Genomic DNA, 26,231 nt, shown 5'->3' on the forward strand with positions numbered 1-26,231 from the left:
TCCTGGGTTTTAAATGCACCTTAGAACACACATGCATCAACACTACAATGAGCGGGTTGAGGGAGGTTTGGAGTCTTCTCTCACCCCCATTCTCTGCGGCCTGCTGGAGCGGGGGGGCTAGGAGGAGGAGTTGGCCGTCCGACTGCGGTCTGGAGTCTGGGGCCTCCCTGCTGCTGCGGAGTTGGGGTGGTCTGCCTCTCCCCACCGCAGGGAAAAGGGTAACACCACCTGGGTCTGGGTGCAGTTCCCCCTCCAGGGGCAAGGGTACCTAGACCCGGTTTGTAGAGTACGCTTGGGGAGTGTGATCGTGTGTACAGCGTCTCTTTATGTCTGTCTCCACGTTGGTTGAGTGTGGAGTAAGTACATATGAGAGCATGAGGGTGGGAATGGATGTTTGTGTCTGTGTGTGCCTGTATGTCTGTGTCTATATGTCAGGTTGGGTATCAGACGCCACCTCTCTGGGGACATCTCAGGCCCTCCAAGGTTTGGAGGCCTATCTCCCCCTACCACCACTTCCCCTGCCAGTGGCGGACTCCCTCAGACATCGGTGCGTTGGTGGTTCTTTGTGTCCGGGGATGCGCGTCCAGGTACACACCGGCTCACTCCTTGGCGGCCGCTTATCGGGGCCTGGAGCCTGGGGCTCGCTCGGGCCACTTCGGAGGTGGGGGTGCCCCCGGCCTCTCGGCCTGGGGCTCGGTCACTCAGGCACGGCTGGCTGCCGGCGGAGCTCACGGGCGCGTCACTGCAACTCCCCCTGGCTTCTGCTCCGCGGCTGCTGAGTGAGCCCTCATCTGGGACTCTCCTCAGCTCTTTCTGGGACAGTGGCGCGGCTGCCCCTCTGTTGGTCTTCCTTGGTCTGTTGTGTTCTGGGGGCCTCTGGATGTCTGGAGTTTTGATCTCCTCCATACCTGCTTCATGCCCTGGAGGACGGGGCTGTGGCCCCCCCACACCCTCTAGCAGATCATTACATGAAGGAACCTTTTTAAAAAACAAGCGCGTCCATGCTCACAGGTGCTCACACACACAAACTTCACCCTTTTTGGCTCCTACCTCAAAGCACACTGTGTTCTGTTGATCTTATGTGCTGCACAATAATGTTTAATATTTAGTATTTACTGTCATATTCCCATATATCATTGTGATGTTGTTTATTCTATTACTCTTGTTCTCTTCTGCTTGTTTTCTTTTTTCTTTCTCAGCAGGTGACCCAGGTGATTGATATATGCATTTTTTTTCTTTTTTTTTTCTATGGTTTTGTGTCCAGATATCAGCGCTCACCTGGCTGGTACCAAGAAGGTTCAGCAAGTGCTCCCCAGACCTGGAGTCCTGGACAGATTCTTCCCAGACCAGCCTCAAGCTGTGCAGCAGATCCGAGCGACATTGGCTGACCTCTACACTCTAGACATGGTGAGAAAAAGGGCACGGTTTTTTCATTGTTTGGAAAATTTGGCATTAGATAATCCTCACCTGGGTGTTGCTGTTCAGTGTAAGCAATATCATTTGCATTTTATTCCTCTGATTTATTTCTCTGTGGCGTTTATGAACTCGTATTTCTTAGGCTGGCTTTTAAGGAAGGAGAAAAGGTATGTATCAGTTGGCTGGGAAGAAAGATGGAGGTGGAAAGGATGTGCAAGCTATGGGACAAAGTTGCTGAGACTAGGTTAAAAAGAGGTGAGGATCAGTGAGCAGGAGTGTGGCTTTGTGTTGAAAAGAGCACAACAGATTGTCTGGAGAGAAGGTGAAGGAAAGTCAGCTGAAGCAAGACAGTTTGTGGAGTTTGTGTTGGACTGTATGTTATGCTGGGAGCCTGGGGATTAGTGCACTTTGATTCCAAGTTAATACTAACTAGTGTTTCTCACTGGTTTTTGGGTGGTGGAGTAAAAGGGATTGGTTGGTGGCTGTTTCTAATGTTAGCCTTTTCTTGGTTTTCTTACAGGCAGGGTAAAGACATGGTGATGAATGAGTGTGTGGGCAGACGCTGAGGACCAAGAGCTCAGGACAGTCAGACGGGGGCGTCGCAGCAGGAGTCACCGTGCTCGACAACCCTCTGCTGTCCTGAGATGTCAGACTCCTGCCTGCACATACAAACCACACTGAAGTCAAAGTTCCACCTGCACCTCCACCTGTTCTTGCAACAGCATGAAAACTGACAGAGGTGAGACAGAAGAAAAGTTCTTGTCTATTTTATTTTTTTTTTTACTAAGTTAAGGAATTAAGTTAAGAAGAGTGATTAAATAAATAGTTTCTTGCATTTTTGATTTAATGATTGTGTTTAGGATTATTTCAGAAACATGTTTAGAGGATCTTTGTAAGCCTGTATTTACTTTAAAAGAAGGGAAGCACTTCTTCATCCTACAGAAAAGGTGACACATTACAGATGAGTTCATAAAAAGTGTCTCTGTCACTCTTTCAAGGCTCTGTCACTTTTTCTTTTGTACTGGAACAGCATGGTAAAGTAGGCCTAGGCTGACATCTTGTGGCAGTGTGTTGTTACTACAACATATGAAATTGTGTTTCTATTGGAAATATAATTCAGCGCCACTGAGCCGCTCTCTCAGTTACAAACTGAACCTGTTTTGTAGACGTATAAATCACTAAGTACAGTGAAGCTTTTGGTTTTGTAAAAGTGTTTCTTATTCTAAATGCATGTTGATTTTTATCAGGGTGAAGAGCAGTTAGCAGTGCATTCATGGACATCTTTAAACTATTAATTGAAGAATCTTTGGTGATGATGGCATGAACTAGAAGCGTGAGCTCCAGGTGAGACTGCACAGAAGAACAAGTGTCCTTAAACTGCATCAACTGATGACGTCTTACAATTTTATTCCACTGTGTGTTTTTATCATTGAATGTTTCTGTCTTTGTGTACATGTAATGCAGACACTAAAGCTGAGCCAGAACTTCATGCTGAAGAGAAGGATTCTTTTAAAATGCATGGGGGAGCAAGCGAGTCAGATACCAAGGGCACAAAGATGAAGCAGGTCTGATCGGAAACCGTTTATTTCCAGGCCAGGGAGCACAAATAAAAACACCCTTAAAAGGTTCCCTCCTGCTCAACCGCGTCACTCCCTACGGAGAGAAGATCTACATGACCTTATCTGCGTATCTGGAGGTCAGCCGCTGCTCCGCCGTGTTGTACCTGTTTGTACGTGTTTTTAAGTCTCTTGATGTCATCGTGTCTAACACACACCCTTTATCTCCTCTCTGCAGCTGGACCATTGCATCCAGCCTGCCATTATCACCAAAGACATCTGCATGGTCTTTTACTCCCGAGACGCCAAGATTTCCCCACCCCGTTCTCTCAAGAACCTCTTTGGGACTGGATACTCCAAAACTCCTGACTGGTAACTGCACTGTGGCCATCTCTGTTTCACAATCAAAGATATCTGCCCTGTTACAAAGTTTCCTTGTTCAAAACTTCTGCTTCATTATAACAACCGAGTGACTGGGATCTACGAGCTGAGCTTGTGTAAGATGTCTGACACTGGAAGCTCAGGTGAGCGGCCATGAAACATGTTTAAAGAACGGCAGCTGTTTTATCATAATTCTGTGGAGAGCTTCATCCTAATGAGGGCTCATGTCCTGAGCAGGGATGCAGAGGAGGAGGAGGAAGGTCCTGGACACATCAGTGGCTTATGTGCGTGGAGAGGAGAACCTGGCCGGCTGGAGGCCCAGAGGAGATAGCCTCATCCTAGAGCACCAGTGGGAGCTGGAGAAGATGGAGCAGCTGCAGGGGGTGGGGCCTTAAAAGATTCATAAAGAAATAAATCTGTTTAATATCGTAGAGGGAAAAATGACTTTTCAACTCAAAGACCAAAGTGCTATTCTAAAAAGTTTTTTCTTAGAGTACAGACGTTACATGACTAACCTCCCCTCTTCTCCCCACCTCACATTCGCCCCCATCTTTCGTCCAGGTGGAAAAGACCCGTCACCTTCTGGGAGAGGCGGCTCCCGTGGGAACAGCTCCCACCACCAAGTCCCTGAGTGAGTCTCTGTCCCCCAGCGTGAGCTCCGGCACTCTGTCCACGTCCACCTCCGTCTCCTCGCAGATCTCCAGCACCACCTTTGAAAGCGTGAGAAGGAGCTGGCCACCAAGGTGAGAAAAACGTGGGCTTAGTGGGCGTTCTTGTTGCTGCCTTCTTCCTTCTCTGCTCGGAGCTGATCGGTCTTGTTCCTGTTGTGTTGTAGTGCCTGCGCCTTCTGACACACACCTTCAATACTGAATACAAGCAGCTGGTGAACAGCATCAGTGACTGCAAGGTGAGAAATAATATAAGGTGAAGAAATGCGACCAGGGTGAGTAATGCCATATTAACCCAAATACTGTCACTATGACATGTGTCTCACAGACCAAATGTAAGTCGACACTCATGTTCTCTAGTTCAAGCAGAAGTGATGTGGATCGATTCAAATTCCTGAGCCTGGATGATTTCAGCTGGAAACAAACCAACTCTGCTTCTTCCTCAGAAAAACAAGCGCTCTCTTAAAAAATAAATAAATGAATAAAATCTCTTCTTTTCAGATCTGTTGTGTCCAAGAAGGGTTTTCTAAGCTTCGTGGAGCCTCGCTCTAACTCATGGGGGAAGCATTTTGTGGTTGTTCGCCGGCCCTACGACTTCATCTACAACAGCGACCAGGACCCCGTGGAGCGAGGCGTCCTCAACCTCTCCACAGCTCAGGTGGAATACAGCGAAGACCAGCAGGCCATGCTTAAGGTTTGAGGCAGGATAGAGAAAGGCTGGATGTAACACGTTTGTCTTTTAATGAGAATTCATTCAAATTGTTTTGGTGCACGTTGATTGATGAAATGGCAAATGGACTGGGATTTATCATTTGAATGAATATGAATATAATGTGATGTTTTCTTTTCAGACGCCCAACACATTTGCAGTGTGCACAAAACATGGAGGCATCCTCCTGCTGGCCAACAACGAGAACGACATGAACGACTGGCTGTACGCTTTTAATCCTCTGCGAGCAGGAACGATAAGGTACACACACACAGACACACACGCTCCTCTCACACCACAGTCAAACGTGCAGCTTCTGCACCCTTCAAAAACATTCCCTTCTCCTCACAACGTAAAAATCTCCCTGCAGATCTAAGCTGGCGAGGCGGCGCAGCCTTCCTCCAGCAACCCCGCTGCCAGCTCAGCTTTCCTCCTCTCCATTCCCTCCCCTCAGCTTTTTGTGTTTTTGTTTCGATGACAATGTTTGGGTCTAATCTTGTTCCGCTTAGTTGTCATTCCCAAACTCTCCTAACTAAGTAGCATGTTGTAGTAGTCTGCTTGTGTGTGCACGACTCTTTAGAAACTTTCCGTTTGCCAATCATCTGTACAAAAAAAATGTCTCTATCAGTGCTATTTGTCTCCTGAAATGAGTTTCATTCTATTTTGGGGGTTTTTGCTGTTGGTTTTTTTAATAAATTAACATGCTCGCATGATACCTGCAGCAGTCCTCAGGAGAAGACCAGGTTTGCTCAGTTTAAAACAAAAAAACAAAAATGAACCAAATCAGCCAGCTTACATTTGAAACCATGAAGGAAAAATCTACAGTTATCTCCAAGTGACGTGTTAGTTTATGCTCTGTGTTACGACCCGGCTCTGCTAGGCGACAGCGGACGTAACATAAACGAGCCCAGAGACTAGGGGGTTAGATAAAAAGAAAAACATAAGGTTTATTAACACAACTGAAAACCGTTAGTGAAACAACTCACTAGGCAATAGAGTGATTTTAAACAAACATAACAACTCCAGTAACACCAATAACACCAGTAGAACACTACTCATCTAAACATCTCACAGGAGGCAACTCAAAACAAAGGCTCACATGGCAGCAGTGCAAAGGCAGGAGGGACCGTCTCCACAGTCTGTTCAAATCAACAAGTCCCTCCACGAATGAAGAATCCTCAGCCTTTTATCTTCTCAGGTGATTGCAGGCAGCTGTGTCATTGGTCTGTCGTACTCAAGGCTCCCTCAGCAGCCAATGGTGTGAGTGGTCTGGCACGCTCTGACCTGAATGAAGGTAGGGCGGGCATAGGTCCGGGCCAGCCAATCCCCCGTGAGTCCTGGAACACTTTGATTTCCATAGAGGAAGGCGGGGCCACCCCTCCCCTTAAAGTACCACCTATGTTGGGCAGAAGCAGACATTAAAGAGTGTGAACAAAAACAAAGAACAAACACAGCAAAACATGTTTACAAGCGGGACAGACCATCAGCTAAAACATTTTCAGACCCCTTCTTATGGTGAATACTTAAGTTGTATTCCTGCAACAACAGAGCCCAGCGCATAAGGCGCTGGTTATGATTAAACATGCGAGTAAGGAACACAAGTGGGTTGTGGTCGGTGTACACAACAAGAGGTAACATGCTGGACCCCAGGTATACGTGAAAGTGCTGAAGAGCCAACAACAAAGTCAGGGTCTCCTTTTCAATGGTGGAGTAGTTTAACTGATTTTTATTGAACTTGCGGGAAAAGTAACAAACGGGGTGGTTCAAACCCTGCAAGTCTTCTTGCAACAGCACTGCCCCAGCCCCGACAGCACTGGCATCAACCTCCAGTTTGAATGGTCGTGTCAAATCAGGTGCAGCTAACACAGGAGTGTGGCAGAGGAGGGCTTTCGCACTCTCAAAAGCATCTTGACACTCACTTGACCATATAAACTCAACTTTTGGGCTGAGTAGGTCAGTCAATGGCTTGACTGCTGAGGAGAAATTTTTACAAAGGTTTCTGTAGTAGCCCACCATCCCTAGAAACCTACGCAACTCACGCCTGGTGGTAGGTGTGGGAAACTCTTTAATCACTGCCACTTTGGCATCTATGGGCCGGACCTGTCCACGTCCCACCTCCCTGCCTAAGTACATCACTATAGCTTTGGCAAACTCACACTTAGCTAAGTTGAGAGTTAGAGTAGCTTGAGCCAAACGGTGAAATACCTGCTGTAACGTTTCCAAATGATCTTGCCATGTTTCAGTATAAATTACTAGATCATCTACGTAGGCACTGCAGTTGGACAGGCCACGGAGGACTTTATTTACCAGCCTCTGGAAGGTGGCAGGAGCGTTACACATGCTGAAAGCCATGACTGCGTATTGTAGAAAATCATCAGGTGTAACAAAGGCAGAGATGTTAGAGGCACGTTCAGTTAAAGGGACCTGCCAGTAACCATTAAGAAGATCTAATTTAGTGACATACTGAGCAGTCCAATACTGTCCACACAATCCTCAACTCTTGGGAGAGGATGTGAGTCAGCCACAGTCACAGAGTTCACCTTCCGGAAGTCTGTAATAAAACGGGGTGAGCCATCTGGCTTAGATTCCACTATACAAGGCGAGCTCCAGGGGCTTTGACTGGGCTTCGCTAAGCCATGTTGCAGCAGATAGTCAGCCTCCTGTTTCATGAGCAAGCGCTTATGGGGGCTGGCTCGATAAGGATGCTGCTTAATAGGTTTAGCTCCCTGGACATCAATATCATGCTCTAGCACCGTAGTGCAAGTTGGCACATCCCCGAATAAACAGGTGTATTCCTTAATCAAGACAGTAACACAGAGACAGAGGGGTCAGAGTCAGGAGCTGTGATAAGAGGCCTGGTGGTGCCGACCTTTTCAATAAAAGGTGATCATCATGTCTGGCGATTATACCTCAGCAGAGACTTTGTTTGGTGAATGACACAGGTCAGAAATAATAGAAACAGAAACAAACTTCTGAGTGACAGACGAGCAACCACACACAGCAGCGCCATCTTGTTACCAGTCAGGTGTGAAGAGCAGTTAGACCAAAGGTTCATTCAAGACTTTTTATGTGAAGGGAAGGATTTTAAACTGGATTCTGGATTTATCAGAAAATCAGTTCAGCTCGATCTGTTTCAGGATGGCTGAGTGGTCTAAGGTGCTGTGTTTAGTGCTCACTCTCCCCTGGAGGTGTGGGTTTGAATCCCACTCTTAGCAGTTTCTGCTTCATTGTCTTTCTCAGTGTTCACATCTCCTCATTCCTGAAATGGTCTGCTCACATTCACGTCCAGTCCAAAAAGGCTAGGCAAGCGCCTGTACCGTCTCCGACAACTCAGGAAGTTAGCAGGTTTTTCCAGTGGTCCTCAGAACTTTCTGTGGAGAGCATCCTCACACAGAACATCACTTCCTGGTGTGGGAATAACTGTGTCCAGGATTGAGAAGCAGAGTGATCCGTGCGTCAGAACGCTGCTGCGTTACAAATGCAAATACAGTATGATCCACAAATATAACTTCCCTACAGGACATTTACACCAGGAGATGTTGGTCCAGAGCATCTCAGATATTAAAGGACTGGTCCCATCCCAGTAACAAAATGTTTTGACTTCTGCAATCAGGCAGAAGGTTCCACACCATCGGGGCCAAAACAGACACTCGAGGAGGAGCTTCTCTCCTCAGGCCGTACGAGTCCTAAACCAGAACACGCCCCCACTCCCCTCATAGCATCAATAAGTGACTGAAACAGGACCTTATATCAATCTGTTCACACTACCCTGGTCGCATTACTGTTTACACTTCTCTGGTCACTCAGTTGAATTACTCTGTTTATATTACTCTGGTCACTTGTTTACTTGCACAGCTCTGTCAATACGTTGCTGTGCTAATATGGCACAAGACACTTTAACACTCCATTTGCACAAAGTACATTTTCAGATTTTTGATTTAAAATTTCCAGACTTTTAAAATCTATTTACTTATTGTATATAATGTCTTTTTTTGTACAGTCAAAGGAGCAGTTCAGGAGACATTTCACTGTTTGTTTTGTAATTTAATGACTATGCATGTGACAAATAAAAAATCTTCAGTCTTGAACGTTATGCTCTCTCTTTCTAGGCCCTGCCAGTACTCTCGCTCCAGCATTTTGGATCAGCTGAAGGCTTTTGAGGGAGTTTTTATGACATCTGAAAATAGCAAATTACAGTTTCCCAGGACTTGCATGAACAGTTCAACAGCAAAGCCCCAAAAACCAAACAGGCTCATCAGGGATTTGAACCCAGGACCGCTTACACCCAAAGTGAAAAGGGAAAAGCTTCCTTAGGCATTTTCCAGGTCACAGCAGAGGTGTGCTTGCAGGCGGAGGAGGAGTGAGGTGCTGAGGCTGCTCCTGCTGCCCTCCAGCGAAGCCCAGGTGGCTGCTCTCAAACCTGCCCACAGCAAAGAGGAGCAGCTTCAATTACATGTTTCTTAGATTGTCACAAATAAGCTTTCGTCTAATTTTCAGATGATCACTTTTAATTTTAAATTAAGAACCAATTTAGGTGGGTTATTTAGAGCTTCCAATGAGGTGCATGTGTTTAGATCATGGCGGACAAAAAAAGAGTACCTGAAGAAAAACCCTGCAACATGGAGCGTGCACCCACCTGCAATCAACACAGTGGCATGAGCATATAGTCATACAGATGAGCATGACAGCGTCAAGCTTCATAACCAGAAACCTTACACCACAAATTAAGTCACATTTTGACCCTAAAATCTGAATTTTGCAGTTAAAATCATCACATAATTTTCATCTGTAATATTTTATTTCACTTGGTACATAAGTTACATGTGTGCATAATGCACTGAAAGAGATTCCTTCGTGGTACTGAAATACTAATGTTTACTGATGTTTATTTTTGGCCCTTTTGTGTATCAGTAAAACTGATGTGCGTTCTTCCACATGCATATTGTTAAAGTCGTGTGAGAGAGTTACACATTTATAATATATGATACATAACTGTGTATTGTAGTAGTTCTGTGTACACGTTTGAATTGAATTCTCTTATTTAATCTAAAATAAAACTCTGTGTTATCTTGAATAACAAATAATTACCTTAGAAAAACTTTTTGGAGAATTTAAATGGTAAACAATAAGAACAAGGCCAACAACATCCTTCATATCAGATCTGTTAGCTGTCCCTGTATGAGGGACTATGGGAACATGTGTGCAGCTGCAGAGATTCTTTCAAATGGAGCCTAAACAGCATGTGGCAGCTGAGAGGCTCTATAGACAACACGTGGGCTCGTCCAGGATTTGAACCCGGGACCTCTCACACCCAAAGTGAGAATCATACCCCTAGACCAACGAGCCACACAAACAGTCCAGCAAGTCTTTTTTCACAAAGTCACACATCAGAGCAACTAGATGAAGAAGAATGTGTGAAAGATTGTCTTGAACGCTCAGAGAATCATCTGTTTGTGTGCTTGATTCTAGATTTTATTCTAGGATTAATTCAGTAGAGATTTATTGGACATACTATAAGGACACATTCTATTTAACTTGAATTCTCAACAACAACAATGAGGGCTGGCCCTAAATAAATAAAGTTAAAATAAATCATATCATACTAACTGCTCTGTGTGTACTTTTTAAAAGAATCTTCTATCATTTGAATATAGCAGACATGCTTTATAAAAGCCTAGTATATATTATTTTCTTTCTTCCCTTAAACTGAAAGAATTACAAGTATGTAACTAGTATAGCAAGTTGAGAGTCATACTGTACCAAAAGAAAACAAACCTCTTCTGCCAAAGAGGAGGAGTGTAGAGATTAGAATATTATTTTACTGTTACTATTCATAACATTATCATTACTGTTGCATTACGTATCATTTATCATTATCATTTCATTAGAGCATTTATTGAAACTGTTGATGTTACATTAAAGTTTGTATTTCAGGTGTGAGCATAATTACATAATAATCTTTCATTGCAGGTGCAACTGTAACCATGTTATCCATATTGCATTTTGTGCTAATTAAAGAGTTGAAGCTCGGTCAAGTTAATTAATGGTCTGAAGCTTCGGTCAGCGCGACGTCTGGCCGATCAATAGGAAGTTAAGGTGACCTGGAGCCATGAAAGAATTGCATACATGCTTACAATACAATACACTACATATAACCTGTAAACAGAATAGAGGCCTGTGTGTGTTCAGCAGCCTGCTGCATTGGAGTTTGCCTAGTAACAGATGACTCGAACGGAGTCAGGAAGTATACTTCTAAGATGTCTTTGTTTGTCGAGTGAGGTCATGCACTGAGGTCAAGACACATAGTCTGCCTGAACACACATACACAGTATATAGACTTGTTTTGCTCGAAACTGCAAAGTTGTTTTACCTGCATACGTGACAGTTTAGTTCCACAAATAAGTGAAGTGCAGTAAGTGAAATAACAGGAAGCATCTGGCGGTGGCGGAGGAACAGAGGAAGGAACTGTTCTTTTTTAGAATATGTCCAAGGTCGGAATTACTGGAACTGATGCATGTTTCTTATCTGCTTTGACGCATGATGCTTGTCATCGACTATGTTATATATATGACTGCTCGTTTACTGTTCTGGGGAGATCGAGGCTGATGTTTTGCAGAGCTCATCTTTCCCACACACGTGTGTGCTTTAATAAAATCATTGTTTTGACGCACAATGGACCTCCAGTCGTTTGTCTCTTACCTCAAATACGAAATCAGGACACTTCTTAAACACTAATAAAAATATATAACATAATTCACAATCCACTTATGACACGTTTTATGAAGTGTCAAACTGAAAGAAAAGCGTGTTTTGTCATGGTATGTCATAACAATAGCTGATGGGCTTCTATTCCTATAAAGCAGACTAGACAAACAGAAACCATCTGTCACGGTCCCCGTGTCTCTCTGGTTGGCCCACGCTCGCTACAGGTTTTGTTGTTGTTAGTTTTGGTTTTTTTTGTCTCTCCTCCTCCTCTCTGCCTGGGTGGAGCTCATTACGGGCTCTCACTCTTGGCCCACGCACCCCTGTGGATGGTGTCCACCTGCGGCTGATCCGGCTGATTTCCCCAGCTGCTATTTAAGGCAGTGGCACAGAGCAGCTCACCGCTGGAACGTCGAACCACCTGAGTTCGTGCTCGCGGCATATTCAAAGAAGGATCGCTTACACGTGTTTTATGTTGTGGAACTAACCTTGACCTTCTGTCTTCTGTAGATTCTGGACCGAATCACCGGACCTGTCCAAGTGGGGCAGTGTGTGGAGTGTTGGAGCGAGTGCGGCTGAAGAGGAGTGCGTGTGTGCGGAGGAGCGGTGGCGGTGACTGAGTGGAAGAGGAAGCGTGTGTGTGGATTCCCCCCCCCCCCCCCTCTCTCCCTGGAGCCCTGGACCCCCTCCCAACTCACTGTACATATATTTTGCACTAAGGTGATCCCTATTGTAAATAAATCCCCTTTTTGTTTCGTTGAAAGAACTGTCTGCGCGTGGGTCCGTTCAGTAGCCATGACACCATCCATCCATCCATTCGCTTCAGCTTATCCTGTTCAGAGTCGCGGGGGCGCTGGAGCCTATCCCAGCTATCATAGGGTGAGAGGCGGGGTACACCCTGGACAGAAACACTTTGTTGAAAACAAAAGTGAAAGGGCGACTCACATCTGACTGTGTTCCCTGTGGGTTGAGTCACTTTGTATATAAAGCATTTGCAGCATTTTTAAAAATCTATTGTTCCAAATTTCTCTGTTTTCTCAACTTTTTCTCAAGCTGAGCACTTGGTCCACTTTTACAAGCGATGGCAGCAGCAGCAGCCTTTTCCAGAGGTTTTAGTTTTAGTTTTATGCGCAATAAACATTCATTGTGTCATTTATTAATTCATCCTTTTTTTATTTTCACTTTTTAAAAATCCACTACATGTTGTGTTGTGTTTAGTTGTGTTTAGTGCCGATGTGGGACAGTTTCCAATTCCATTGTACTATTGTACCAAATATGAATGTGCAATGACAATAACGAGTTATTCTTATCTTATCTTATCTTATATCTGATCTCAGATGCACTCCCTGATGTACCCACAGTGTCTGTGCATTTAGGATACACAGACAGCTAGTATAAATCCATGCACGCACATGCATATTCTGAATATAGTCTCTGTTTCGTTTTTTTCACTGTGGAAGGTCTTTCAAGGTCACAGTAGTTCATGTAAAAGAAGCTGATATTTTCATGTAAGCAGAACGTGACTTTTTGGAATTCAAATGAAAGAGGTGCTTTGACTCAAAACATATTGCAGGCAGATTTTCATGCAACATCTCTTAAACTTAGAAAGTTCTCTTTGTACATTTCTTTACAAATCTTTATTTCCTTAAATCCTTATTGATACTTTCTCATGTGTTTCAGAAACTTTGATGGCAGCGGCACAGTTGACCATGAGTGGTGTCACAACTACCGAAGGCTTAGTTAGGATTTTGCTGTGTCTGCTCCATCTTTCAAGTTCACTGATAAACAAGGGCGAACTGGTAAACTGACTGTTAACTTTCTTTTTGTTGTTGTTGTTTTAATAAAGAATGTAACTTTTAATTAACCACCTTTACCATTAAATCATGACCGTCCGATCACTGGTTAAGCTTTTCTCCTTACTTTTAAAATGCTCATTTTGTCCCAGTTACATGTTTCGCACGCATGTTTGTTGACGTTCTTTCTGGTTTTGCAGGAGGAGCTGAAAGGAAACGTTGAAAAATTACAAAAGGAAACAGCAAGAAGGAAGGTGAGTCTGTCAATGACATGGATGTTGACAGACTCCAAACAGAAAAACATGCTTTGCTATGACAACTAAAACAAAAAAACAATTTCCCATCATACAAAAGTCTGTTTGCACTCTTTACACTACATACTTTTGTATATTTTGTTACATTAATTTGGTTTATTTTTGTCCTCCAGGCTGAAAATAATTTAGACAAAGCCTATGTTCCTGCTGTCCTTGATGATGTTAAACGTCTCATGGATCCTTTGTACGAACTTTTGAAGTCAGTGAAACGTTTTACATCACTGCTTACACCAGTGCTGGATTTAATGGATGACCTACAGACTTTCGTGGGAGCCGGCAAGGAGTACATGAATAAGTACTTTGAGACAACAGCTGCAGAAATCAATCACAATGAAGAGAACCTACGCAGAGTTATGGCAACACTAACACAACTAGAAAAGAATAAAGATGAACTGTAGCATATTAGTCAGCGTCTGTCTCTGGTAAATGTTCTGTGAAACATCTCTTTCATACTGCACTGCTTCTAAATCAAAGCTAACTGTACACTTGATTTATAAACTTTGATGAGAAAAAAATCTTTTCTTTCTTTCTTTCTTTTCTTTGTTATATCAGGTCTAATGCGAACACAAAACACAAAGCTGAGATTTTCTCTGTTTAGAAATCACATTAAATCTGACAGTTGTTAATGATTCATATGTAGAAACACTTTCATGTGAATAAAAACATTCAAACTGTTATTATTGCAAATTGTGACGTTTGTAAGAATAGAAGCGGTGGCTGATTGTTCTCTAGTGTTTGTGTGTGGATCAGTGTTGTTCAAGTTACTTGGAAAAAAGTAATTAGTTACTTATTACTGATTACTTCTCAAAAAATGTTATACCGTTACATTACTGATTACTTAATTTCAAAAGTAATTATTTACTTATTACTTAGTTACTTTTTGGTACACACCTGAATACTTAATAAAGCAATAGACCTTTCAGCCCAGTTCTATTTTTATGCATAATCCATCATATAAAAATTCAGTCAAATGGAAAAGTCTCTTTTTAAAAATTGTTTTATTATTTTTAATCTCTTAATTTTAGGGAAATCGCATCAAGCAAAAATGTAATTCTATACAACAGTTTTTTAAAAAAAACTATGTGAAAAAATCTATTTTCACCTGTTTAGCAGGAGTGGGGCCGGTGGTCATATCAGTGGGGGATCTGGTGGTTTCTCTGTGAATTTCCGTTCCCATGGTAGCGTGCTAGGTGCTTGTTCAGATTTGAAGTGTAATTTTTCGTAGAGTGTACAACGGACGCTAATGTTTTTGCCACTTTTTACAGAATAACACTTGAAGTAATATAAGTACTTCCACGCTTTTAACGCTGCATGGTCGTACTCTCTCCTGCACTCCATATTACCCATTGTTGATCTACGCACGTCTGCTGTTGCCACGTATATGAACACGCATGATCAGCACAGCGCACCAGGTAGAATCCAGTTTTCAGGCCCCTCTTCTGTGGAATCAGCTTCCAGTTTGGATTCAGGAGACAGACACTATCGCTACTGTTAGGTCTGCACTCGCAGGCTCCACTAGTTCAGAGATTTATCACCATGCAAGGGAAGTGTCGGATCAGGATCTTGGAGCTACAAGCTCCTCACATGATCCCAGACAACTCCAAACATCCAGCGTCCCCAAGCAGGCTTTTATTCAGTGACAATAGTTACACAAACACCCATGGTAAAACCCTATTGTAATAATTTGTGATAAATAAAAGTAGAGTCTGGGGAATATTTGATGAAAGCTTATTGTGATTAATGCTGGGGTGAATTTCAAAGTTGATGTGACGTCTGTTTGAAGTTGGTGTGTTATGTGTGTGAATGTGTTACGTCAGCCAAGAAACGAGATTAGATTAGGACATTTGGATAGGGGATTTTATTCCCACATTGATTAGCAGGGTTGGACTCGGGCACCAGATAATTTAACTGTGGAATCGACAGTGGTGCTTTTAAATTTATTTAAATTATTTAGGACGGGGACGGTAATCCCTAGGAGCGCGGTTGCTCAGCGTGTGGCATCGACTCCTGATCACAGATGCGTGGTCAGGCCTGGCGGCGTCCAGTTAGCCCGAGTGGCGCCCGCGGGACTTCGGGAACCCATTAAAAACCAAGTGGTCAAGGACCACTTCTTTACCGTGCTGTTTGAGTAAAGAGCGGGCCTCAGGCGTGACCATTTCAACGTGGCTGACAGGTAAGCTTTAAGTAAAGCTTAAAGTGGGATATTTAGGACTTCCGGTCAGCATGCGACCCGAATAGACGCAGGAACGAGCTGCTGTGGTGAACTTAACTCCGCTTTGACCAGTTTCACCCCTTCAACTGCCACCTTTAAGTCACTTACACTCGTAACTACTTTTCTAGTGTTTTGAACACTTTTGACCCTTTCCAATGGCTGCTAAGAGTGCAAAAGCGAACAAAAAGGAGGACGCTAGCTTAACACTGGAGGCTATCACCACGCTGCTCCAGCAGCACCGAGAGTTGGCATCTGAATTTAAGACCTCATTTAACGCCCTCGATTCAAAACTGGACCAGGTACGACAAGCCCAAGAGGAACAGGCCGAGAGAGTTTCATCCTTGGAGCTTGCAACTGAAGACCTGAGCCAACGTGTCGCTGACCTTGAAAACACGTGTGCCGCTCTTCGCGAAGACAACAACCAGCTAAAGAACAAAGTCACTGACCTGGAGAGCCGTAGCAGGCGTCAGAACATCCGCGTCCTTGGACTGCCTGAAGACACTGAAAGTGGGCGCCCCACTCACTTCTTTTCCAACCTTCTCTGTGAGTTATTGGGCAAAGAAATACTTCAGTCTCCACCGGAGCTCGATAGAGCGCACCGCTCCCTCGCAGCGAAGCCGCCCGTGGGACGCCCACCTCGCCCGGTGATCATCCGCCTGCACCGATACCAGATCAAGGACCTCATCATCCGAGAAGCTAGGAGGAGAGGGAAATTCGACTACCGAGGCGTGCCTATCCGAATTGTGGAAGACTACAGCCCCGAGGTCCTCAATCAGTGGGCGCAGTACAAGGACATTATGTCGGAGCTCTACGGGCGAGGCCTGAGGCCGGCTCTCCTCTTCCCAGCACGGCTTCGCATAACGCAGGCCAGAGGCGCCAGAAAGTTTTTCAGCTCCGTGGACCAGGCTCAACAGTACATTGAGAGGCTCCCAAAGGCTCCGGAAGCCCCGTGAAGAATTATTACTGATAAAACAATGGCACCAAATGCAGGTACCAAACATTCCATATAGGTATGGAGGCGCAGTCGGGATCCACGTAAGACGTTGCTTTTCCTCTCCGAGTGTAGCGATGTAGTCTGAGTGCTATAGCACTGAAATGCTGATTATTACTTTAATTTAACTCGATAATCTTATTTTGTTTTCTTTGTTAAATAAGGAGACAACCTCATTGACTTCTACCCGTTGGCTAATGACGTAATACCTGTTGCACGGAGACGGGGAGTTTTGTTATCTACTCGTAGCCTTCTGTCTGTTCTTATTCAATAATTCAGTTATAACGGTAGTACTTATTGAACTACATCATCTTTTTGTGTTTGGTTGTTTGTTTACATACTTGGACTCTGCTTTGAAACACTCCAGCAATTACATTTGGACTTGGTGGCTGATACAGTTTCGAAACTTAACAGTATTATAAGGGGTTTCAGCTTACTATGCTATGGCCACCGGAGCAGTGGTTCGACTGCTTCAATACCTAGGTTATTGGTATCATAGACAGGAGGAGTAACACTCTAAATATGTTAAGTTTGAAGAGCTCGCTGCTTGTTCTTGTTCTTTTTTTTGGCAGCCATTTTCTGTTGTGGGGAGGGTTTGGGGAGGGTAAGGGTCACTGCTTTGAACCTCATACACTGTTCTTTTTTTTTAACCTGTTCTGAACTAATTTCCACCCACTGTAAAGTTATTCTGTTCTTATCATCTAAGGCCAGTGTGCATAGTTTCTTTGCTCTACAAATCAGATGAGTCTGCAATTGAACTTTCTAAGCTGGAATGTTAAAGGTCTAAATCATCCAGTCAAGAGACGGAGGGTTTTGTCACATGTTAAACACCGTAACACTGACGTGGCTGTCCTGCAGGAGACCCACGTCAGGGCCTCTGATAATGTCCGTCTCTTCTCCCGTTGGAGGGGCCAGTGTTTTCACTCACTTTTCCAAGCTAGGGCACGTGGGGTCTCTATATTGGTCAGGCAGAACATTCCCTTTGAGGCCCACAATGTCATAGCAGACAAATATGGTAGATATGTCATAGTCATAGTCCTCAACATGAAGAAGAAGGCTTTCAGGAGCAAAGTGAAGGAGGAGATGAAAGCAGCACAGCGGGAGGTGAAATGCTGCCTGAGGGAAGCAAAGGACACCTACAGGAGGAAGGTGGAGCAGAAGTTGGAGAGGAACAATATGAGGGAGGTCTGGAATGGTGTGAAAACCATCACAGGCCACAACACCAAGAAAAGCACAGTGGGGGGGACTGTGGAGAAGGCAAACGAACTCAACAACTTCTTCAACAGGTTTGACCAGCCCACAACCCCCCCACCCTCACCCTCACCTTCACTACAGAGTCCTCTCCCCACTCTCCTGCCTCCCTCGCTTCCCCCCCTTCCTGACACCATGACACCCCCCTCCTCCAATCCCTCTCTCAGCAGCAAGACATCTCCCCCCCTCCCCTCCTCCCAAACACCTCCCAGTGTCACAGTGGATCAGGTCAGGAGGCAACTGAGGAAGCTTCGCCCCAGAAAGGCAGCAGGCCCAGACAAGGTGTGTCCTAGGATGCTTAAGGCATGTGCTGCTGAACTTGGGGAGCCGCTACAACGAGTCTTCAACCTCAGTCTGCGACTGGGGAGAGTGCCCGCCCTATGGAAGACATCCTGCATCGTCCCGGTCCCCAAAAAGAACCGGCCCAATGAGCTGAATGACTTCCGACCGGTGGCACTGACGTCACATCTTATGAAGACTCTAGAGCGGCTCTTCCTCAACCTCCTCCGACCACAGGTACAACATGCCCAGGACCCACTACAGTTTGCATACAAGGCGGGTGTCGGAGTGGAGGATGCCATCCTGTACCTCCTACACAGAGCCCACTCACACCTGGATGGGGGAAAAGGCACGGTCAGGATCCTGTTTCTTGACTTTTCCAGTGCCTTTAATACCATCCGGCCCTGTATGCTTCAGGAAAAACTGAACAGGATGGAGGTGGACCCCTGCCTGGTGGCTTGGATCTCCGACTACCTCACCGACAGACCACAGTACGTCAGGCTGAAGGACATCACGTCTGACACAGTGGTCAGCAGCACAGGAGCACCACAGGGAACTGTGCTGTCCCCTCTTCTCTTCACCCTGTACACCTCTGACTTCTGCTACAACTCTGAATTATGCCATATTCAGAAGTTTGCAGATGACACGGCCATCATGGGGTGTATCTGGGATGATCAGGAAGAGGAGTACAGAAGTCTGGTGAGGAACTTTGTCGCATGGAGTCACACAAACCACCTGCAACTCAACACCTCAAAGACTAAGGAACTGGTTGTGGACTTCGGGAGGTCCAGAGAAGGTCCACTACCGGTTCAGATAGAGGGGGAGGAGGTGGAGGTGGTCAACAAGTACAAGTACCTCGGGCTGTGGGTGGACAATAAACTGGACTGGTCATGCAACACAGAGCACCTGTATAAAAAAGCCCAAAGCCGACTGTACTTCCTCAGGAGGCTGAGGTCTTTTAACATCTGCAGGAAGCTCCTGAGGATGTTTTACCAGTCGGTGGTTTCTGGAGTACTTTTCTATGCTGTGGTGTGCTGGGGGAGCAGCACAGCAAAGAGGGACTCATCCAGGCTGGAGAAACTGATCAGGAAGGCTAGCTCTGTGGTCGGCATGAAGCTGGACACTCTGGTGACAGTGGCAGAGAAAAGGACATTAAAGAAACTGATGGACATTATGAACAATGCTGGGCATCTTCTGCACACGGCCATAAACAATCAGAAGAGTCTGTTCAGTGACAGGTTGCTTCTCCCCAAGACAAGAACTAACAGACTTAAAAACTCCTTTGTCCCACACGCCATCAGACTGTTTAACTCCTCTCTGGAGGGGAGAGGGAGGGGAGACAGGAGGACAAAGGAGGGGGGAACAACTAAGCTGTAGTGCCTCTTCACCTCACTGTACAATACCTTGTGCAATACTTTTTGTAAATAGTCAACAGTGCAATAGACTCAATACTTGAAATGTGCAATTCACTTGTATTTTTATTTTTTATTCCTATTTATTCTATTTATCCCCTTTGTATATTTTATTTATATTTGTCTCTGTATTTATATATGTGTGTGTGTGTGTGTGTGTATATATATATATATATAACAATTCTGTAACTGTAACTTCGGTCGTTGCTGTGCTTTTTTTGGAAGTCGAATTTCCCAGAGGAACCCACCCGAGGGATTAATAAAGTTCTATCTTATCTTATCTTATCTTGTCAGTGGGAAACTGTATAACAGTCTTGTTGCTCTAGTAAATGTGTATGCTCCTAATACAGATGACGAGAATTTCTTTAAACAACTATTCTCCTCTTTGCCCGACTTAAATGTCTACTCTCTTTTTCTGGGGGGTGATTTTAACTGCTGGTTAGACCCAGCCCTGGATCGCTCATCCACTAAGAGCAATGTTTTAAGCAAATCTGCATCTGTCATTCATGCCTTTCTATCAGAATATGGAATGTGTGATGTTTGGCGTACTCTAAATCCTCATAAAAGAGATTACTCCTATTTTTCACATGTGCACCATACATATTCAAGAATTGATTACTTTATCATTGACACTAATTGTCTGCAGCAGGTCCACTCCTGTGCCTACCATAGCATAGTTATTTCAGATCACGCCCCTCTTACTTTGTCTCTGTCTCTTCCACATCCTCCTGTTAAAGCTGCACAATGGCGTTTCAACTCGACCCTCCTGTCGGATGAAAATTTTGTAAAGTTTATCCAGGATGAGATACGCTTTTACTTTGCCACCAACTCTTCCCCAGAGACTTCCAGCCTTGTCGTATGGGATGCCTTTAAGGCGTATATCAGAGGCCAGATTATTGCTTATTCGGCAAGAATTAAAAAACAGTCCACCCATGAAAGGAACAAGTTAATGCAACAGATTAAGGAGACTGATGAACAGTATGCTCTCAAACAGAGTCATGAAATATTTAAAAAGCGTGTAGAACTTAAAACAAGACTTGACCTACTCACAACGTACTCGACTGAACGTTTACTCTTACATGACAAATCCAAATTTTATATGCATGGTGACAAACCTGATAAATTACTGGCGAGCCTTCTAAAAGGTTCTCGGGCAAGGCAAAGTATTCTTAAAATTCGACAACAAATTCAAATTCAAATTTTATTTGTCACACACACACAACCATACACAGTATGACATGGGGGTGAAATGCTTGTAGCTGTACAATGCCCGACCATTAAATGACAGAAGAAAAGTTTTACAATATTTACAATTTACTACAAAAATTTACAAATTAACTTAGGAATTTACAGTAAAGAATGTGCAAATAGCAGAAGAGATTATAAAGATAAGGATTGTAAATTATAGGAATTATAGGATTATAGGAAATGTGTGGTGGTGCGTGTGGTGACGTGTGTGAGAGTCCAGTCTTATAGTGACGTGTTTGGGAGAGTCCAGTCCTACACCTGGTTCAGGGCCCGAATAGCCTGGGGGAAGAAGCTCCTCCTCATTCTCTCTGTTTTGGCCTTAAGGGAGCGGAAGCGCTTCCCAGACCTCAACAGTGAGAAGAGTCCATTGTTGGGATGGGAGAGGTCCATCATAATCTTCCTAGCTTTGGACTTGCACCGCTTGGTGTAGATGGACAGCAGGTCAGGGAGCTCTGATTGAATGATGCGTTCTGCCGAGCGCACCACCCTTTGCAGATCTCGTCTGTCCTGCTTGGTGCTGTTCCCAAACCAGGTGCAGATGTTTGACGTCAGGACGCTCTCGATGGTGCAGGAGTAGAAGTTCTTGAGCACAAGATGGCAACATAGTCACAGATCATGAAAAAAATCAATGAAGTGTTCAGGGATTTTTACTCACAGCTTTACACCTCAGAGTCCCAAACTGACTGTAATGCAATTAATGAGTTTTTAGCTAAACTTAACATTCCTGAAATTCCTACAGAACTTAAAACAAGGCTGGATGAACCCATCTCCCAGTTAGAAGTTTCCTTGGCTATAGCTTCGATGCATTCTGGTAAGTGTCCAGGTCCGGATGGCTTTCCGTCAGAATTTTTCAAACACTTCTCTTCATTACTGTCCACGCAGCTTAGTGCAACCCTCACGGACTGCAAGGAACAAGGATCTCTTCCTCGATCATTCTATGAAGCCTGTATTACACTTATTAAAAAGAAAGGAAAAGATCCGTTGGAATGTGCCTCCTATAGACCCATTTCTCTACTGAACACAGACGCTAAAATATTAGCCAAGATACTTGCCCGTAGACTAGAAATAGTTCTTCCAAAAATTATTTCGAAAGACCAGACAGGCTTCATTAAAGGTCGTCATTCATATTTTAACATAAGGAGGCTATTTAACATAGTCTACTCCAGCTCTACAGACTCTGATGAATGTGTGGTCTCGCTTGACGCTGAAAAGGCCTTTGATCGAGTTGAGTTTGATTATCTCTTTGCAGTCCTTGATAGATTTGGCTTTGGAGCGAAATTTACTTCATGGATCAAATTACTCTATTCTCAACCATCTGCTACAATATGAACTAACCTCCAATTGTCAAAACCCTTCAAACTTCACAGAGGCACACGCCAGGGATGTCCTCTCAGCCCCCTGCTTTTTGATCTGGCCATAGAACCCCTTGCCATTGCGTTCCGCAGTTGCAAAGAGGTACACGGCATTTGGAGAAACAATACAGAACATAAGGTCTCGCTCTATGCAGATGATCTCCTGCTCTTTATTTCTAAGCCCTTAGCCTCACTACCATCTGCATTGAATCTGCTTAGTCAATTTGGTCAGATTTCAGGGTATAAACTGAACCTTAATAAAAGTGAGCTCTTCCCGCTAAGTAGCAAAGCCAGTATGTTAGACTTCACCTGCTTGCCCTTCAGAGTTGAAAGGACAAAAATTACATATTTGGGAATCACAGTGACAAAAAAACATAAAAACCTTTTCACAGAAAATGTGAGTGCATTGCTGAACCAAGTGAAGCGGTCCCTTACCCACTGGACACCACTCTCTATGTCTCTGGTAGGACGTATCAATTCAATTAAAAATGACCATTCTACCCAAATTTCTATACCTTTTCCAGGCCATACCCATTTTCATTCCCAACACTTTTTTCAATAAGCTGGACTCTGTCATCTCATCTTATCTATGGCAGGGTAAACGCCCAAGGCTCAATAAGATGCATCTTCAAAAATCTAAAATTGAGGGTGGGTTTGCACTTCCCAACTTTCGTTTTTATTATTGGGCTGCTAACATACGATGTTTGGTGTTTTGGTATTTTTACCATAATCGGAGTGGTTGTCCTGACTGGGTCACTGTGGAATTGCATAGTGACAACAGTATATCCTTACTAGCTGCACTTTGTTCTCCACTCCCATCCTCTTCATTCAACTTCATTCCCAACCCTGTAGTGGTGCACTCATTAAAAATATGGGGCCAGTTTAGGAAATATTTTAAACTTTGTGACTTCTCCCTCCTCAGCCCCATTGCATCTAACCATTTCTTTAAACCTTCTACCCAGGACGGTGGGTTTGCGGAGTGGCACAGAAGTGGAATAACTTGCTTTAAGGACCTATTCATAGCCAACAAACTAGCATCATTTGAACAACTTGCTAATAAATATATTCTTCCACCATCACACTTTTTCAGATACTTGCAAGTCAGGCACTTTATTTGTTCCCAGATTTCAGGCTCAAGCCCTCCACCAGAGCCTACACTACTAGAAACTATTCTACAACTCAATCCAACCAATAGAGGGCTGATTTCCTTGCTTTACAATAAAATGTTAAATTTGACACATACCTCTTCATCCAAGCTCAAGACACTGTGGGAAGAAGACTTAAACATGACAACCTCTGATGAAACATGGGCCTCTATACTCAAACATGTCAACACTACATCACTATGTGCCCGCCATTGTTTAATCCAGTTCAAAGTGGTGCATAGAGCCCATTTCTCAAAATCCAGATTATCCCGTATCTACCCTGAAATCACTCCATACTGTGACAGATGCAAAACTGCTGAAGCCTCACTGGTCCACATGTACTGGTCTTGTCCCAATCTCACTCAGTTCTGGTCAGAGGTTTTTCGTACCCTGTCCAGAATTCTCAGTGTGACGCTGGCCCCCGGCCCCCTTCTTGCTCTTTTTGGCATCAGTGGGAATGAGGTGCTTCTACCGGCCTCTAAAAAACAGGCATTATCATTCTGTTCCCTGTTGGCCAGAAGGGCAATCCTACTGAGGTGGCGGGACGCTGCCCCTCCCACTCACAAACAGTGGTTATATGACCTCATGGCCTGTCTAAAACTGGAAAAGATAAGACACTCACTTCAGAACTCCACTGGGAAATTTCAAGACATGTGGGGACCCTTCCTTGATGCTTTTCAAAATCTATAAGAATTTTTCAGCGAACTCTCTTAAGTCAGGTGTGGAAATACAGTGTGCGGGTGCAGGCAGTGACCTGGGTGGGAATGAATGGGATTGTTTTGCAGGGATTATGTTACTTTGGGATATATTATACATTTGTTTATATTCTTTTTTTTTCTCTTTCTTTCCCTTTTTTCTTTTTTTTTCTTTTATTTCACAGCCGAAGATACATTTTTGGACTCATTTCACAGCTTAAATGTACTACTTAACCTTAATGTACAGACCACCTGAATAATGGCTCAGAGCTACTCTTCGGTGCAGCAGAAGTGCTAACATGCTAACACAATTTAATGAGCAGACTTGTTCCAAACAGTCAGACTGAACTTACAAGAATAAAATAAAAATACAAACCTCACAGTAACTGCACTTGTAGAGTCTCTTTCTGGTGTGGATCTGTTGGTGTTGTCTCAGGTACTGTGGAGTTTTAAAAGTCTTCTCACACAGGTCACATTGATAAGGTCTCTCCTCAGTGTGGGTAAACATGTGGCTTTGTAACTGTGCGTCTGTTGTAAAGTATTTGCCACACTGATCACACCAGTACACATCTTCTCCGGTGTGAATGCGTACGTGTATATTTCGGTACCCTAGCTGGCTGAACGTTTTTCCACAGATGTCACAGCTGTATGCCTTAATTCCAGAGTGGGTAACTAGATGTCTCTGTAAGTGGCTACTGTGAATAAAAGCTCTGCCACACTGATCACAGCTGTAAGCTTTAACTCCACTGTGGACGACTTGGTGTCTTTTCAGGGAATGCTTCCAGGAAAACGACTTTCCACACAAGTCACAGCTGAACGGTCTCTCTCCAGTGTGGATGAGCTGATGTTGTTTTAGTTTAAACTTCCAGGTAAAATCCTTCCCACACTCGTCACAGGTGTTTTTTTTCTCTCTCTTTCTTCTGTGAGGTTTGTCGGCCTCCTGAGAGCGCTGACTTCTCGGTCCACGTTGGTCCTGCAGTGACAGAGATACAAACAGAGGCAGTGAGTGAAATGCAGTCATTAAACAAACTGAAGCTTCAAACTCCCTCCATTAACACTAGTTTTAAACCTGAAGGTGGAGTGTGGCACCAAACACCTTAAAGGTCTCTTATCCCCACCTACTGGTAGTAGTAACACATTACATCCAACCTGCTGTTAAAGATAATTAATCATTGTTCAAACACTCTAAAATCATGCCCATCCCTCCTGCTTGTACACAAATATTAATGCTAACACACTCATAGTAATAAATGTTTACCAGGTCTGTACTTTTTTATATTTCCTGTTTGTTTCCTATTATATATTTCTATAATTGTATAATTTATTCGATAATAATAAATCAAATGTAACAGTTACTAGCTTGGTTCAGTGAAGGATGATGTCAGAGTCTGACTGTAACCTGACGTTTTTTTTTACTTTTACTCGCTACATTAAAAAAAAAAAAAAAATCTGTATTTTCTACTCCTTACATTTTCAACACAGGCTTGTTACTTTTGGTTTAAGTCATTTGAGGGGAGTTATTTCATCACTGCGGGCATCAAAGATCAAATTGATTTGAGCCTAAACAGTAACACATGAAATCCAATCCTGCATCATACACCAGGCTGTGTGGTAAAGTCCTATAAATGGAGCATGTAACGATCACTGTAACACAAACCGTAAATCTTATCTGAGTTTAAAGGTTTAAATCACCGTCAATTTCATCCTTCTATGATTCAGAGTTTGGTGACATCCTTATCATACAGAGTTCCGTTGGCTGAGTTGGGAAAAAGTTCTCAATAGAGTTTTTGAGCTCAGCAAGGAAATCTGTCAGTTCATGGTGTGAGATTATTATATTATCTTATGCCACGTTATACCCCTAATTAAAGATAGTGAAATTATTATGTAGTTTTAGTTTGCATTATTCTCCTGACTTTGAAGAAGGTGACAACTATTACAGTTATTAAACTGATTTGTATTACATTAGACTGCTGATTTATTGTGAATGAGTGATATTGTTTTATGATGCATTATACTGCTGAGGTATAAGAAATACTGTTTTCAGAGAGTCATGGCCTTATTTGTCTGATTAGAAGAGAACAGAGCATACCGGAGAGGTTTTCTGCCC

General features: G+C 43.8%; 1 protein-coding gene, 2 long non-coding RNA genes and 1 other non-coding gene across 5 annotated transcripts; 2 read left to right on the top strand and 2 right to left on the bottom strand.

The window, feature by feature from the left end:
* The first annotated feature begins 1,114 nt into the window (after window positions 1–1,114).
* On the top strand, window positions 1,115–3,734 carry LOC143412348 (uncharacterized). Its single transcript, XR_013099035.1, has 5 exons — window positions 1,115–1,407; window positions 1,937–2,155; window positions 2,664–2,760; window positions 2,881–3,112; window positions 3,211–3,734. It is a non-coding gene; the product is annotated as an uncharacterized LOC143412348 (long non-coding RNA).
* On the bottom strand, window positions 1,279–25,513 carry LOC143419065 (uncharacterized). 2 transcript variants are annotated; one of them, XR_013099034.1, is made up of 3 exons: window positions 24,501–25,513; window positions 5,830–6,126; window positions 1,279–1,398 (listed from the first exon to the last, which is right to left on the bottom strand). XR_013099034.1 is itself a non-coding variant. In XM_076885216.1 (2 exons), the coding sequence occupies exons 1-2, from the start codon at window positions 25,143–25,145 to the stop codon at window positions 21,185–21,187; spliced, it is 975 nt and encodes a 324-aa protein (XP_076741331.1). In that variant the 5' UTR covers window positions 25,146–25,513; the 3' UTR covers window positions 20,908–21,184. The 2 variants fall into 2 exon arrangements, 1 of the variants encoding a protein (XP_076741331.1); XM_076885216.1 differs by lacking the exons at window positions 1,279–1,398; window positions 5,830–6,126 and adding an exon at window positions 20,908–21,514.
* LOC143412361 (uncharacterized) lies at window positions 3,925–10,332 on the top strand. The gene is made up of 4 exons (XR_013099037.1): window positions 3,925–4,096; window positions 4,189–4,715; window positions 4,873–4,991; window positions 8,840–10,332. It is a non-coding gene; the product is annotated as an uncharacterized LOC143412361 (long non-coding RNA).
* On the bottom strand, window positions 10,005–10,076 carry trnap-ugg (transfer RNA proline (anticodon UGG)). Its single transcript has one exon. It is a non-coding gene; the product is annotated as a tRNA-Pro (tRNA).
* Window positions 25,514–26,231: the final 718 nt, after the last annotated feature.

Source organism: Maylandia zebra, linkage group LG1, assembly GCF_041146795.1.
Source record: "Maylandia zebra isolate NMK-2024a linkage group LG1, Mzebra_GT3a, whole genome shotgun sequence".
Lineage (NCBI taxonomy): Eukaryota > Metazoa > Chordata > Actinopteri > Cichliformes > Cichlidae > Maylandia > Maylandia zebra.

Excerpts from the sequence above, each read along its gene's own strand:
- LOC143419065 (XM_076885216.1), bottom strand. The coding sequence starts at position 25,145 with ATGACTGCATTTCACTCACTGCCTCTGTTTGTATCTCTGTCACTGCAG. Across the intron at positions 21,515-24,500 it reads ACAAGTGCAGTTACTGTGAG|AACTTCTACTCCTGCACCAT; the intron begins GTTTGTATTTTT and ends CTTGTGCTCAAG.